Source organism: Asterias rubens, chromosome 17 (genome assembly GCF_902459465.1).
Source record: "Asterias rubens chromosome 17, eAstRub1.3, whole genome shotgun sequence".
NCBI classification, from domain to species: Eukaryota; Metazoa; Echinodermata; class Asteroidea; order Forcipulatida; family Asteriidae; genus Asterias; species Asterias rubens.
Genome location: NC_047078.1, coordinates 8,411,052 through 8,427,467, shown reverse-complemented (window position 1 = coordinate 8,427,467; position 16,416 = coordinate 8,411,052). Strand labels below are relative to the sequence as shown.

Here is a 16,416-nt window from a genome sequence, read left to right as displayed (position 1 = left end):
TAGTGACTAGTATTTTGCACATGTTTGCTTAGCAGAAAATTGTTAAGCAAAATTTTCTGCTCAAGCAACTCTTTGAAATTGGGCCCTGTCTTTTATCCTTGCGGACAGCCTCCTTATCCGTGCGGACAGCCAGTTATGTTTTTGTTGTTGTATCAAGTGAGGGCGCTATATTGCAATACTGGCTCGGTTACTCTCAAAAACTAGTCGTGGTCTTACAATGAACACTGTGACGTTGCGCAGTAAAGTGACACGCGGAGTAAGGGAATTTGCCCAAGTGGGGGTATAAAAGCCAAAGCTTCAGAGTGATGAGGCTGTAGATTCGTAGCTCAATGATCAATTCGTCGTATGGTTATCCCATGAGTACACTTGGAGCATGCGTTCATCTCCGAACAAGACCGGGGCTTGTGGCTGATATTACCGGGGAGGGCGAGTTGTTTTTTCCCCGGTCAGCTACGCGCGTCTGTCTCGCCAAGGGAGTAAATCCCGGTGCTTGGAAAACAAGTGTTTTCTCACCCAGCTACACCTGAGTCATTGTGATGCTCTCGTCTGATATGACGTAGACTCCTTCTCAAGCCGCCACCAGAGGAATCATTGCAGATGTGGACAAACATAGTGGCTCATTTTTTGTATTCAGTGTCGAGACTGATCAACAAGGTCCTGCTGTAAAACATCGCATTCCTATACACTTGTTTTTGAAGATCGCGGCTTCTTATGACAGGAAATTTTCACCTAAAAAAACTCGAGATTTGTGACTTGCAAACACATCTTAAGATGCTACCTGATAATAGGTTCTTGAGGTCGTCTCGCTTAATCATTGCAATTTGGTATTCAATGAGCTCCCGAAAAGATTGAGTACACTGAAGAGGAAAGCTGGAAATAGACTACTAGAAAAACAAACAGTGACGAATCGAAAGTCGGGTTTTGAAACTTGAGTGACAAGCTTTTGTGACAAACTTTTGGGACGAGTGCACATTGCCAACATTCAAGCGTGCTTTTTAAATTGTTAATTCGGCAACAAGAACTAGGACCATCAAAGTGAGGAGTTGTTTCAGGTTTGTTTCCTCTGTGGAAAAAAACCGCACTTTTAATAAGCCATTGTGGATGTTTGCTTTCGTAAGGGCGCTCAAAGTTGAGTAAATCTGTAAAGATGGGTTCCGAGACGCTTAGCAGGACCAACATCACTGATCCATACCCGCCGAGGTGGGACGAGTTTGCCCCGTCCGCCCTCAACCCAACAGGTCCGCCAGAAACAGATGATTACGTGGACTATATCTACGATTTCATCAAAGGGATGGTGTACCCAGATGCTCATGAATGGTTCCTCATTGCAGCTTATGTGGTTATCTTCGTCACTGGTGTCATTGGGAACTTCTTGGTGTGCTTCGCTGTGTTGAGAAATGAACACATGCGAACTGTTACTAACTACTACATTGTGAACTTGGCTCTTTCTGATATCTTGGTTGTGTTGGTGTGCTTACCGCCTAATGTCATGGTGGATGCGACTGAGACTTGGTTCTTTGGTGATCTGGCCTGCCATATCGTACCGTATATACAGGTGAGATTATGTACTTTTAGATGTGCAAGTTTGAATTTCACAAAGAGTTAAGACTAGTCTTATCTCGAGTTAGGATGAGTTACTCGTCAAAACTTTGGACTATTCTTAAATTAAGCACTTAGGACTATAGCCTTAAGGACTAGCTTGTCTTAACTCGAGAGTTAGGACGAGTTACTCATCCTATCTTATGACTAGCCTTAAGTTTGTAATATCCCTTAGCGTACTTTGACTGCGTACTTACTATAAAGTATATTATAAAGTAAGACTCAGACTATAGTTCTTTTCTTTCTGAGGTGGATCTCACAAAGAGTTAAGACAAGACATAGTCTTATCTCGAGTTAGGACGAACTACTCATCATAACTTAGGACTAGCCTTTATTTTAAAACAATTTTATGCCCTAATACATAGTTCTAAGTTAGGAATACTTAGTTCTTAGTTAGAACTAGTCCTAAGTTCTTTGTGACTAGAACTTATGGACTAGATCTCACAATTTGTGAGATCTTGTCCTAAGTTCTTAGTTCTTTGTGAGATCATCTAGTCTTATCTCGAGTTAGGACGAGTTACTCGTAGGTTTTGTGTTTTCAGCCACCTTGCGGAGACGGTCACTTTACCTTATATTTTTTAGAAAGAAAGGTTCAGTATTTGGCTTGGGTTGCCATTCCTTTGGGAGCCTCTCTTGCAGTAACAGGAGCTTTACGGTTCTTGGTACTTAAAGCTTTGATTGTGGCAGGGGTGTCTTCTTTGGGTTGCAGTGCTTGTATACTGTCTTCCCCTGGGAAAGAGGATGTACGAGTTTGAAGTGATAAAGGACTTTCCTCGTCCTCTGAAGTAGTCATTTCAACGAAAACCGTGTTTACTGCTCATTAACAAAATAGTCATCTCAGTCATTTTGAATCTAGACTTGGATTTTGTTTGCACTAAACTGCGACACGAATAATGAACCCACTCTTCAAAATCCCACCAGTCTAAGATCGTTTAGACGAATAAGGAACTCACCCTTCAAAATCCCACCAGGCTGAGCTCGTCATACAAAAATAAGGAACCCCCTCTTCGAAATTCGTGCAAGAAAGCTGGTGACATGACTTTCACATCTACCGCGGCTCGTCTTTGGAATGAACTTCCGATCCAGTCTTCGTGAAGCGCCGTCTTTGTCTGTATTCAAGCGGAAATTGAAAACTCATTTGTTTCCGCGATTCACTGTTCTCTTGTTCCTCTTCTTTGTTAAGCGCTCCGTTCTTCGTGGAGCGCTATAGAAATGCTTGTGTATTATTATTATTATTATTATTATTATTATTATTATTATTATTGTTATTATCATTAATTCCCCCATGTAAACACGAATAAGGAACCCACTCTTTAAAATCATACATGCCAAGTTCGTATACACGAATAAGGAACCCACTCTTTAAAATCCCAACAAGCTAAGATCGTGATCTGGACCAGCCTTTCACTTCATCCCTCCACCTTGTTCCCTTCTTGTAATCTTCAAATACGTCAGATGTAGCCCAGTGGAGTGGTCTCTTATTAAATTAAATTGGCTGTGGTCTTTTGAGGATTGGAGTAGTTAGCCGGTTTTTCTTTATTAGTTTTGGTATTCTATATGTATGGCCGGTTTTTCCATATAGTTTGGGTATTCCAAGTATACCCTTGTTGACAATTTGGTGTGAAATCGGTAATAGCTTTTGGGAAATGAGTTCTAGTTTGAGATTGAATGTGATCGTGGAAATCTTATGTTGGACAGGGGAAAGAACTGGGGCAAAATAATTCGTTTCCTTTTGAATTTCTTACGTTGTAGACTAAAGGTGCGATGTCTGTTCGCAATATTTGAGCTATTTATTACGGTTTAAATGAATATATGCTTTGTTTTTGAAAGGGCAAGGGCACCAAGGCATTTTCTCCTTGGTAAAGGGCACCTTACGAGGATATTGTATATATCGACTTAAGCATTTGAAGGGCACCAAGGCAATGACCAGGGGGCATGGAGGCAATCGCCTTTGTTACCTCTGAGAAGTTTCCTATTATACCTGTGGGTTATATATGCAAGCAACTTAGGTGTTTAAATTGATATCGTGGGTGTTGTCACACATAAGCCCTTTTCACACTGCAGGTATTTCCCGGGAAATTCCCGGGAAATGTCAGTCGATCTGTTCACACTACAAAACATTTCCCGGGAAATAACATTTTCCCGGGAAATAATTTACCCAGTTAAGGGGTAGGGTTAAAGGAGTTAACCCCGGGGAAAAGCAGCTAGTGAGAACGAAAGCGGGTTTAACTTACCCCACCTTTTGATTCCACTGTGTTGAGACGTCATTAATCTCGAAAGGTCACAGACGTCAAAAATAGCGCGCCAAATATTTCGCGTGGTAACAATAGTTCTGAAAGTGTTTACGTTTAGGTACGAAAATAAAAGTGAATTACATCTGTAATTTACAAATAAATATATGAATTAAAAAAATTGACCACGTGAATGGAATAGGAATAGAATAAATAGTTGGCGTGAACAAGCTTCCTTCTCGTACACACGCCATGTGTGTATGGTATTTCTTATTTACATGTACTTGGCCGTTGGTGGACTTTTGTTGTACAGAGTCAGATTTGAGTTCTTCGATCGACATTGCTGTCTACCACCTGACAGTAAATATTTTAGTTCAATTTGTTGCTCAATTTCTTACGATGGGTAGAAGTGACCGATGGAGTGATGATAACACTTTGAAACTAGTTGCATTTTTGGCCGACGATGCAGTCCAAAAACAGCTAGATGGGCATATAGGCCTACAAGAAACGGGAAAGTTTTCTCAAAATTGGCTGACTGCCTGCGTTAAGCTGAATATGAACGGACCCCTGCCCATTGCAGATAAAAACTGAAAACCGTTGGGAAAAAAGACTATAGGTCGGTAGGATAATAGTTTTGATTTTCAAGGCCTAAATATTTACTATTGCATAAGTGTTCTCCTGCAAAAACATTTTTTTTAGAAGAAACATACATTTAAAAAACTTTATGAAGCCATGAAAAAAATGCTAGCCAATATGGGGTTAAAGCCTAATCCGTGTTCTTTCTTTGCACAATGGGAAAACAGCACTGTTGATGTTGGAAGGGAAGAATGCTTCTTTTTCTTTCTACTGCTATTGTCAGATTGTGCAAAATCGACCATGCGCTATTTTTTTCTATAAAACCTTTAATTATCTTGGCCCTAACATCATGGACATTATTATGCAATCCTTCGAAAACGCCATTCAGAAAATGTCTAGGCCTTTCCCCAGCGTTGATTCCCTTAACCCTGCCCCTGAGCAGGGTTAAATATTTCCTGGGAATACGTAATTTCCCGGGAAATTCCCGGGAGTATTTTTGAATTTCCCGGGAAATAACTATAGTGTGAACAGGCAAAAATTGAGATGAACGCCAACACAAAACCTCTGGGTAAAACACGGACACAAAAGTCCATTCAATTACAGTTCTCAAAAGAAGAAAAAAGCTGTCGCAGAGTAGAAAGCTCCCTTCCGCAGTTTCTAATAGCAACTTGCCCCCACTAGTGGCCGCTCTTCTTGGTAGACCAGATTGACCTTTGACCAATTCTTCCAGCAAGTGCCTTGAAACCCGTCAATCGCACGACAAATTCCATCCGATTGTTATACCGCATGTCTTTAAGACACTGTCTCAACAATCGTCTTCTCCTGACAAGCCGTCAGCGACGTCTTCCCCGAACTGCAAGACTTCTTCTCCGCCGTAATCACACAATATATTGGTATAACAACACGCAAATACACAATTAATGTGCAGCTCTTTTGGGTTGCATGTGGCAAGGATTCTGCAGCCGGCCGCGTGGCATTGTGGGAACGGGCTTCCGTCCACAAACATTGTAACTTCCGCATGGGCTGACCTGTTTACCACATTACCTGGGGTTTGATCGGAACCAGCTACAAGAAGTACAGCTAACCACGATAAAAATTTAGCTTACCAGATCAAGGTTATCAACCAAAATATCATGTGTGACTGGTATCATGTGATTTATGCTTAACATAAATTCTGTTAGCACTTAGGGCCTGACACTCATAAAAACAAAGTTATAATTCTTGTAATTTTTCTCATTAAAATGAGTTAACATTAAAAATAGTAAGGAAATCATAGTTATATTATGAATGTAACAACGTACCCATGGCAATGTCTCCGTAATACCTCATTGTGGAAGGGTTCTGAGAATTGTTACTTAATTAAAAAAATAAATTACATTAGTTTCATAGACAGTGACGGATGCATTACTGTAAGGCTTGAGGCCTTCATTGGGTAGAAGTAGGGATTCAGTTTTCAAAGACACTGGACACTATTGGTATTTGTCAAAGACCAGTCTTCTTTCAACATATGCATAAAATAACAAACCTGTGAAAACTCGAGCTCAATTGGTCGTCGAAATTGCGAGATAATATTGGAAGAAAAACATCCTTGTCACACGAAGTTGTATGCTTTCAGATGCTTGATTTCGTGACCTCAATTTCTTATTATGAGTTCTCGAAATCAAATTCGTTGAAAATTACTTATTTCTCTAAAAATACGTTACTTCCATAGGGAGCCGTTTCTCATAATGTGTTATACTATCAACAGGTCCCCATGACTCGTTACCAATTCAGGTTTTAAGCTAATAATTTGTTAAGAGTGTCCACTGCCTTGAAGAGAAACAAAGATTTCTGAATAGTATTTTTGGAAAGCTGTAATGCATTAATCATTTGAGGAAAATATGCTGTACACGATTTTGATTAGGGATGATGTTCGGTGTAAAAATTATTAACTGAATAATGTAGTTAAAATAAATTATATCATTATATGAATATTGACTGCTTCGAATGCTAATGGTTAATAAAGTTTAAACAAAAGAATGCCTAAATTTCCTTATACACTGGAAAGTTCGCTCGGTATCCGACCTATAAAAAGGAACCCATCCCCTAATACACATTTGTAGTACTTAATAATCAGGACAGTCCTCTTCCGAACTTAAATATAGTCTCCAGAATTCTAAATGCTGCTCTGCGGCTGTAGAATAAATAATAGCAAGGTTATCATAGAACGAAATATACACAGCAAAACAAAAAATGGTGTTTCTGCAAACTGATACAGTTGAAGCTTGGATTGAAATGTGTACAGGTTGGTAATTTTCAAAGAACAAGTCTTCTCACTTTGTGTATCTCAAAATTATGCATAAAATAACAAACCTGTGAAAATTGGAGCTCAATCGGTCATCGAAGTTGCGATATAATAATGAAAAAAAAACACCCTTGTCACACGAAGTCGTGTGCTTTCAGATGCTTGATTTTGATACCTCAAATTCTAAACTTGAGGTCTCGAAATCAAATTCGTGAAAAATTACTTCTTTCTCGGAAACTACGTTACTTCAAAGGGAGCCGTTTCTCGCAATGTTATGATACTATCAACCTCTCCTGATTACTCGTTAACAAGTAAGGTTTTATGCTAACAATTATTTTGAGTATACCAATAGTGTCCACTGCCTTTAAAATGAGTTTTCACTGCAAACCTGTAATATAAATTATTTAATCTTCCGGTGAATAGTTCCCTCGGTGGAAAGCTAAGAACATGTGTTCTACTTAAAAAAATCACCTTTTGTGAGTTTTATATAATATATTTGAAGTCTTTCACATCTTTCACAGTCGGGATAATACGCTTTGCGTATTCAGCTAGTTGTCTCATGTCTTAAAGAATTAATCACAACTCTTTCTTAAAAATTTTGCCATCGGTGCTTCACCATCCACTATGCGATTCCTGAAAGTTAAGGAGAATGCAGAATGTATAGCAAGACAATTTTCTAAAGAACAAACTCGACCTGACAATACATACTAACTGCAAACCAAATATAAATAATAGACGCTCTACCGTGCAATGCCTCAAACCAAAATAAATGCATGTTATGGTTGATAATGACTGAATTTTGATACGAAACGTCTATTATTTGTATCCCATTTTGTCTTTATCAAATTCGGTTTTACATACTGTCAAGTTTGTAGAGAGTCACACAAGTTCGATTCGGCTAAAATGAGATTGCTAATGCAAAGCACGCAACTTGACTCCCCTGACACGGAATGCACTTTTTAAAGTCCATTTCCTTGACAATATCTGCTCAATTTGGTTAAATATTCACACTTTGATTAGTTGTTAAATTTACTGAACGTTAAAAGGCTCGAAATTAAATAATGCTTTAAAATGCGTGGAAAAGCTTCTTCTTTACGCCAATGCTTGAATGAGTCAATTATTGATCCTTTCATCAAGCAAATTTTTATGCTAACAATTATTTTGAGTAATTACCAATAGTGTGTGGGGGGATTTCACAAAAAGTTAAGACTAGTCTTATCTCGAGTTAGGACAAGTTACTCCTCCTAACTTAGGACTATATAGCCATACGTTTTGTGTATCTCCTAGGACAAGTTCTAAGTCAGAATGAGTCCTAACTCTTTGTGAAATCGACCCTGTATTTCCCCCATGCCATTATATTCTCGACAATTCTCGACAACGAGAATACGGATTTACAGTACATGTCATGACACGGCGAAACATGCGGAAACAAGGGCGGGTTTTCCCGCTATTTTCTCCCGACTCCGATGACCGATTGAGCCTAAATTTTCACAGGTTTGTTATTTTATATATAAGTTGTGATACACGAAGTGTGGGCCTTGGACAACACTGTTTACCGAAAGTGTCCACTGGCTTTAAAACGATGACGCATTATCTATCCTTAAGAAATCGTTTGTGGAATATTGTGCGCACAGCTAAACACCCAATAATGTCACTGTTGTTTTCCTTCCCCATATCAGCTTTTCAGAGTGGTCTCTAATGCACTTGATTAAACTTTACACACTTTCTTTTGTAAAAGTGCAAACAATTAACTCCTTGAAGCAGAATATTGAAAAGGGTGAAAGCTTGGGGAATTAGACGGAAGCGTGGGTGTTTAAATGTCTAACTCCTTGAAAGGTAAACCGGTAGATTTCTTTCCCTAAAGAGAGATACTTAAAAAGAGAACGGTTTTCCTTTAAAGGCGCTGGATACCTTCGGTAATTGTCAAAGACCACTCTTCTCACTTGATGTATCTCAACATATGCATAAAATAACACATCTGTTAACATTTGAACTCAATTGGTCGTCGAAGTTGCGTGAGAATATTGGAAGAAAAACACCCTTGACGGCACAAGTTGTGTGCTTTTATAGATGCTTGAATTTTGGACCTCAGCAGCTGAGGTCTCGAATTCAATTCAAATATTGTTTTGAGAAAATATTTCTCTCTCAAAAACTACGTTACTTCAGAGGAAGCCGTTTCACACAATGTTTGAAACCATGAACAGCTTTCCATTACTCGTTACCAAGTAGAATGTTATGCTAACAATTACTTTGATTAAATACCAATAGTAGTGTCCACTGCCTTTAAGAAAGAGACCGGTTTTCCTTTGACGGGGAAATTTTATGTTTGGGGAACATGAGTGTTTGTATTAGAACATTCAACTCCCCTGATCGGTTTCGAAGAGGGATATGATATCTGTATAATGTTATATATGCCCGTAGGCTTCTATCCTTTAGGACACGTCGGGGTGAGGCATGGGGGAAATACATGAAATTGAGTCAAGTTAAAGACAGTGGACACTATTGGTAATTTCTCAAAACAATTGTTCGCATAAAAACTTACTTGGTGACGAGTAATGGGGAGAGGTTGATGGTATAATACATTGTGAGAAACGGCTCCCTCTGAAGTGACATAGTTTTCGAGAAAGAAGTAATTTTCCACGAATTTGATTTCGAGACCTCAGATTTATAACTTGAGGTCTCGAAATCAACCATCTAAACGCACACAACTTTTTGTGACAAGGGTGTTTTTTTTTCTTTCATTATTTTCTCGCAAGTTCGACGATCGATTGAGCTCAAATTTTTGTCAGGTTTGTTATTTTGTGCATATGTTGAGATACACCAACTGTGAAGGCTAGTCTTTGACGATTACCAATAATGTCCACTGCATTTAAATACTTGACAACTGAATATTCTTTGAAAGCATTATACAAATCAGATTTAGGAATCAGTGCGCAACACGAATTAAAGCAACTTGTTCAATAATCAAATAAACCAGCGGTGTCTAGACACTTGTAACTTGACGTTTTTGCAAAAATCCCACAACAAACATTTTTTTAAATTTTTGAGTCAAATGACCGGGAATCTGTTTTCCAAAATGACCTAGAAATGGGTCAGACTGACGCCGAATTCGAGTTCAAATCCCGTTATTTAACCATTTTCCAGAGCAAGCTGACCTATAAATGGACAGGCCCCTCTTAGGACCCGGAATACGGATTTACAAACAAGTTTGAAATGCAATGTTCCCTTTTTATTAAGAACACTGCTGCCCATTACTGAGTCTTGTAAAATATATTTTGCATGAGACATTTTTTAAAGGTATTTCAAAGGATTTATTTTTATTTTTTATTATTACTGATTATGTCTTTGCAAAAAGGCCTGAAACAGGCGTCGATCAAATCCATGAACAAGTTCATAGAGGATCATACGACAGACATAAATAAAAGACAACTAACGAAAACGATACGAAGTGTATATTATAGGTAACGTTTTTAAATTTGATATCTTGTTCATTTTTTTCTCCTTTATTTTCGAACATTGAATAAGCCAACTTGTTGCTCATGGCAGACTAAATCGATACTGGTCTTTAATTCCAGACAAAAAAGCCGCGGTTTTCAAGAAACCGACTTTCTTATGGAAGATTAAAACGGGCAAGATAAGTTAAACAGGCTCAGAACTTCATTGCGCATTGTAAAACGCCACGCAAAGTACCATTAATTAAGCGCATTATTGCAAAAAGGTTGATTTAAATTTAAAGGGTCTATGTAACTTTTGTAGGACAAAAAAACACAATGTCCACAGATTTACACTAAACTTATACAGTTTGAAGATAATGATAGTAGAAAGCTTCCCTAAAAATACTACGTGCTGAGGTGCTATAGTTTTTGGGAAATGAGTAAAACAATGTAATGAAAATAATTTTCGTCTCATGAGACGAAAATTATTTTAATCATTTACAAACGTATTTTCATGACATTGTTTTACTCATTTCTCAAAAACTACAGCACCTCAGTAAGTAAGATTTTAAGGGAAGCTTTCCACTATCAATATCTTTAAACCCTGTAAGTTAAATGTAAATCTATGGATATTTTTAAAAAGTACCCAAATCCTTTAAATAGCGCATCTTAAATCAAAATCAGTTTAAACATTGTATACTTTCCTAAGAGGCAATGTTGTAGTAACTCAAAAGTTAATTACAGCGACCGAATTTTGAACAAATCCTCAGTATATGATTTCGCTCATAGAGTCAAGCCTAACTATAAATGTCTTCTCTGCGCATAGGTGGATACCTGTATAGGGGTTTATGCGCTTACCGGTTTTGACTTACCAATGAACAATCAACGGTAACTTAAAGGCAGCGGACACCTTGAGTAATTGTCAAAGACCAGTCTTCTCACTTGGTGTAACATGCACAAAATATCAAACCCGTGAAAATTTGAACTCAACTGGTCGTCGAAGTTGCGGGATACTATAATAAATAAAAAACATCCTTGTCGAACGAATTTATGTGCTTCCAGTTGCTTGATTTCGGGACCTCACAATCTAATTCTGAGGTCTCGAAATCAAATTCAAAAATTTTAGTGGAAAACTACTTGTTTCTCACAAACTATATATACGTTACTTCAGAGGGAGCTGTTTCGAACAACGTTGTGTACTATCATATCAACCTATACCAAGTCAGTTGTTGTGCTGATATTTATTTTGCGTATGAACAATATACCAATAGTGTCCAGTGCCTTTAACCCTCTATACTCATCCGGGACTTAACTTGAACTAAAAGGGAAAAATTGTCAAAGACCAGTCTTCTCACTTTGTGTATCCCAACATAAGCATAAAATAACAAGCCTGTGATTATTTGAGCTAAATTGGTCGTCGAAGTTGCGAGAAAATGATGAGAGAAAAAAACACAATTGTTTGACGAGTTTGTGTGCTTCCAGATAGGAATAATTATTTTAGTGAGAAATTACCTCTATTTCAAAATCTATGCTACTTCATAGGGAGCCGTTCTCAAAATGTTTTATATTATCAACAGCTCTCCAATGCTCGTTATCTCCCCTTTAAACTCCTTGACAATCCCTGTCAATTTTGATCTGCCAATAATGGGATTTCCCTCAATTTGGCGGCTTAACATTTTACATAATAATAATAATAACAAGTGTGTAGAAACGCTCCCAAAAGAAAACTATTTCACAGCGCTTACAAAAACTGAAAATGCACAATAAACCACAAAATCTTATCGGAAAAGCTACATACACATACTCAATATAAACTATGATCATTGCGATAAATCTTTCTCCAAAAACGCTCTTAACTCATTTCTTTGACCCAAGGGTTCGGCCGTTTTGGCTTTCGGGTTTCGGTCGTTTTCGGCTTCGCTTCTACTTGGTTTCGGACTTTTTGGCTTCGTGTTTCGGCCGTTTTCTGCTTCGGGTTTCGGCCGTTTTGGGCTTTAGGTTTCGGCCATTTTCGGCTACGGCTTTGGCTTCACTTGCGGTTTTAGTATTTTTTCTTTTCAGAAAACCTGTCAAAGCAAAGTGTGATAAATGAAATCAAACTACTTTTTATATCTATCACAACCTATAGCCATAAATTATTGCTTACCGCCCTGTCTGTCTGTACAACACTTTTAATGGCATATTTTATGTGTCTATCTGTGAAATCACACCACGGTCTTCAAAACCCACTCTATCTTACGTGATTGAACTGTAAACAACACTTATGCAAACAGTACCAGTGTATAGAATTCAGAGGACGTCTTGCACACTTTGCAAATTTACTCAGTGATTTAGATGCAATGCGTCCTCTCTCACAAATCAATATTAAACCCATTTGGTCGGAATTCAATGATAGTAGTGCGTGACGTCACACGATAACGTTAAAGGCACACTTATTGGCTCTGACATGTTTGAGTGGAGATAAGTGCTAAGGGCTATAGCCGACTGGTCAGGCGAACAGGCAAATTACGACACAGTAAATATAAATTTAAAGGCACCAACTCACTGGGTAACGAGCAATGTTACTGAGTTTCTGTGAGAAATGTCTCCCGCTGAAGTAACATATTTTTGAGAAAGGGGTAATTTCTCACTCAAATATTTAGCCTTCCTCTTTATGCCTCTGAAGGCGGTCCGGTTCGGATCAAAAGCTATAAATGGCCATTTCCCCTAATTCTTTTAAATCAACGATGTTTTCTGTAACAAAATAAAGTTTGGAAAATCAAAGCAATCAAATCAAGGTTGCTGTTTATAAAAAATCGAGGTTAAACAATACTAATCAAGATTTATCTTTTATTCAAATAATAAAATAAACCATTAATTGTAAAAAAAAAAAAAAAAGGAAAAAAAAAGAAGAAAAAAAGTATATTATTCGAAATCAAGGTTGTTTTATATGTACTCCTTTAAATACTGTCACAATAAGATAAAACAACAATTTATAAGCGACGTTTCAGACAAACTTGGTTTCAAATACTGTACATAAAATGTGCCTGTTATTAACAACTTAACAATAAACCATTAATTACAAACATGTTTGATTCACTTGGCCTGTTGTCACAGGGTTGCTGAAGCAAAGAAAGTAGCTAAGCACAAAAAAAATATGCTTACCAGAACAGGGTTACAAGCCAAAATACCATGTTCAATTTGTGACTGGCATCGTGCTCACTTCTGCTCAGCAGAAAATTGTAAGCAGTAGTACTATTTCTGCTTTAAAGCAGCTGTATGAAATTGGGCCACAGCCTTTAAACTATTACTGGCAAGTTGACCTGTTTGACAGTCTTTTCTGATTAACTGGGTTTTGATAATCTCTGATTCTAAGTCAAACATCTTCCTCACTCCGCCAGAGTTTAATGCGAAAACCCCTTAAGGGTCAAAAGATATAGTTCAGTTCTTAAACCTCTTGAATTATCAATAAATCCCGTTCTTATAGACTTCGATCGAGAGAAATCACTTAAAGATGTGTATCAAAGCCTTAGAAAAACAACTTCAACGCTGTGGCTATCCCAGGGGTTTGGATGTTTTGAAAGATCATTTTCATTTACTTAACGGGAAGGTACACGTTTGGGAATTGTCAAAGACCAGTTTTCTCACTTGGTGTATCCCATCATATTCATAAAATAACAAGCCTGTGAAAATTTGAGCTCAATCGGTCATCGAAGTTGCGAGAAAATGGTAAAAGAAAAAAACACCCTTGTTGGACGAATTTGTGTGCTTTCAGATAGGAATGAAAGACTTGTAGCAAGAAGTCTTTTATTATTTTAGTGAGAAATTACCGCTTTCTCAAAAACTGTGTTACTTCAGAGGGAGTCGTTTCCCACAATGTTTGATACTATCAACAGCTCTCCAATGTTCGTTACAAAGTCAGTATTTAAGGTAATATTTGTTTGGAGTACCTTCCCTTTAAAGGATTGTTCCGTTCATAGTTGGCTAGAATGAAAACATACTCCCATCTGAATATGAAGGCACTTTTAGGTTTGGAGTGAGAAAGTAATGAATAAATAATAATGCAACGAGAGCTTCGATTTTCAATTTTCTTGAAAACATGTTTTGCAGAAGAAGAAAAATAACAGACTTGATATGTTTTCATTATAGATGGTTTAATTTTAATTACGAAAAGATTTAAGTTTTTGAAGGAGTTCGCTTTGATTGAAAAAAAAAGTTGATCTAAAACTGGTTTAGATACCTTCAGTAGATCAGTTTTTTCTTTTTGCCATTTCACATTAATGTATGTAGTATAATTTACATGACGAAGTTCGAGTTTCACAAGTGGTCAAGTTTTTGAGAAAAAAAAAGACAAATCACAGAGCAATGTTTTCAGGAGAATCGCGGAAGTATACCAGATAATACTGCGTCTTGATAAAACCATGATTCTTTTAAAGCCCGGTTCATACTTCCGGCAAATGCGAATACGAAGCGAATCTTGACGTCACAAATTCGCAACGAACAATTCGCAGCAGTTGAACTCTGCTCTACTCCCTTGCGATAATCGCTGCGAAAGGAGGGTGTGACCTCAAATTCACGTCAAATTCGCTTCGCATTCGCATTCGCAGGAAGTATGAACCGGGCTGAATATGATAGGACTTTAAAGGCACTGGACACCTTTCGTAGTTGTCAAGGACCAGTATTCTCACTTGGTGTATCTCAACATAATGATTATAGCAAACGTTTGAACATGGGCTCAATTTGTCATCTGAGTTGCAACAGAATAATGAAGGAAAAAAACACCCTTGTTGCATTAATTTGTGTGCTTTCAGATGCATGAATACAAGGCTTCTCAAAAACTACAATCCTTCAGAGGGAGCTGTTTCTAACAATGTTTTATACTACCAACCTCTCCCCATTACTTGTTACCAAGTAATGTTTTATTTATTCTAACAGTGTTTTTTCTTCGAGTAACTACCAATTGTGTCCAGTGCCTTTAAGACTCAATTTTAAAGACTTACTCCACTGCATCTCGCATCTTACAACACATCTTATGATTACAGTAAGATGGTGCCATTGTGTTAACCTATTGACCCATATCAGGCTAGAAGTTTCAACGAAAGACATTGCAGTGGTTTAAAATTAAATCAACTTGATTTGTTTTGTATTAATTTTAAAGGCAGTGCCTTTAAAATTAATCGCGGACACGTTTGGGAATTTCTCAAAATAATTGTTAACATAAAAACTTACTTCGGTAAGGAGCAATGGAGAGCTGTTGATTGTAGAAAACATTGTAAGAAACAGCTCCCTCTGAAGTAACGTAGTTTTTTAGAAAGAGATAATTTCCTTTAAGGCACTGGTTGATATTATTGGTATTACACAAAATAGTTGTTTGAATAAAAACTTCATTGGAAGCGAGCAATGGAAAGCTGTTGATAGTATAAAACATTGTGAGAAACGGCTCCCTTTTTTTTTTCTTTTTTTTCTTTTGCATAAGTTGAGATACAGGTCTTTGACATTTACCAAAGGTGTTTTGGAAAATGTTATTTTTACTACTTTCCTGAGACCATGTTTTTAAAATAAATTACGACACAAAATATAACACAAAATAGAAATACTGACAAAATTAATCGAAGGATAGTCCCCCAAAAAGCCAACAACTAAGACTTGTCTCCACTGGGGTCCACTATATTCAATTAAAATAGAATAAAAGTTGAAACATACTGACGACAGAATAAAAATATATAAAGCAGCAGTTTTTGATGTTTAAGCGGACTTGTTTACTCACGGTTCTTATTTTTCTCAGTTGCAATTAAACTTAATTGTGTAGCGGCAAGTAAAGGGTTAAAGCCAAGATTACCTCCTTTCCTAAAGACCGTCTTAACTCAAAGTCGTTCCTTTTACGGTCTAAGCCCTGCTTCTAGAAAACACAATTCCAATCGGATAGCCTTCCTCGTTCAAATTAGTTTAAAAAAAACCGAACCCGTTTTGTAATACTAATCCCCCCTTTATGGTTGATATTTTTCCAAGTTACCCAAAGCTGTTTATTCTTCACTTCTGATTTTTCTGCTTAAGCCCCTTTCACATGAGAGCAATTTAGCAAGAGTCCCTTGCTAAATTGTAGCATGGTGTAGAATTACACTAAAAAAATGTACCCCGCCGTGAAAGGACAACCAGTTTTTTCATCTGTCCAAGTTCTCTAGCAAAGCCTTGTCAAACATTGGTACATTTTATACACATGCTAACATTAAGCAAGGGACCCCTGTTAAATTGCTGTCGTGTGAATAGCACTTTGTTCTTCATCTGTGACACAATAAAACCCAGTAGCTAGGCT

The 16,416-nt window shown here is 37.5% G+C and overlaps 1 protein-coding gene across 1 annotated transcript; it reads left to right on the top strand.

Moving 5' to 3' along the window:
* The first annotated feature begins 333 nt into the window (after positions 1-333).
* Positions 334-2,809, top strand: LOC117301764 (orexin receptor type 1-like). Its single transcript, XM_033785784.1, has 2 exons — positions 334-1,555; positions 2,783-2,809. The coding sequence occupies exons 1-2, from the start codon at positions 1,148-1,150 to the stop codon at positions 2,807-2,809; spliced, it is 435 nt and encodes a 144-aa protein (XP_033641675.1). The 5' UTR covers positions 334-1,147.
* The last annotated feature ends 13,607 nt before the right edge of the window (positions 2,810-16,416 follow it).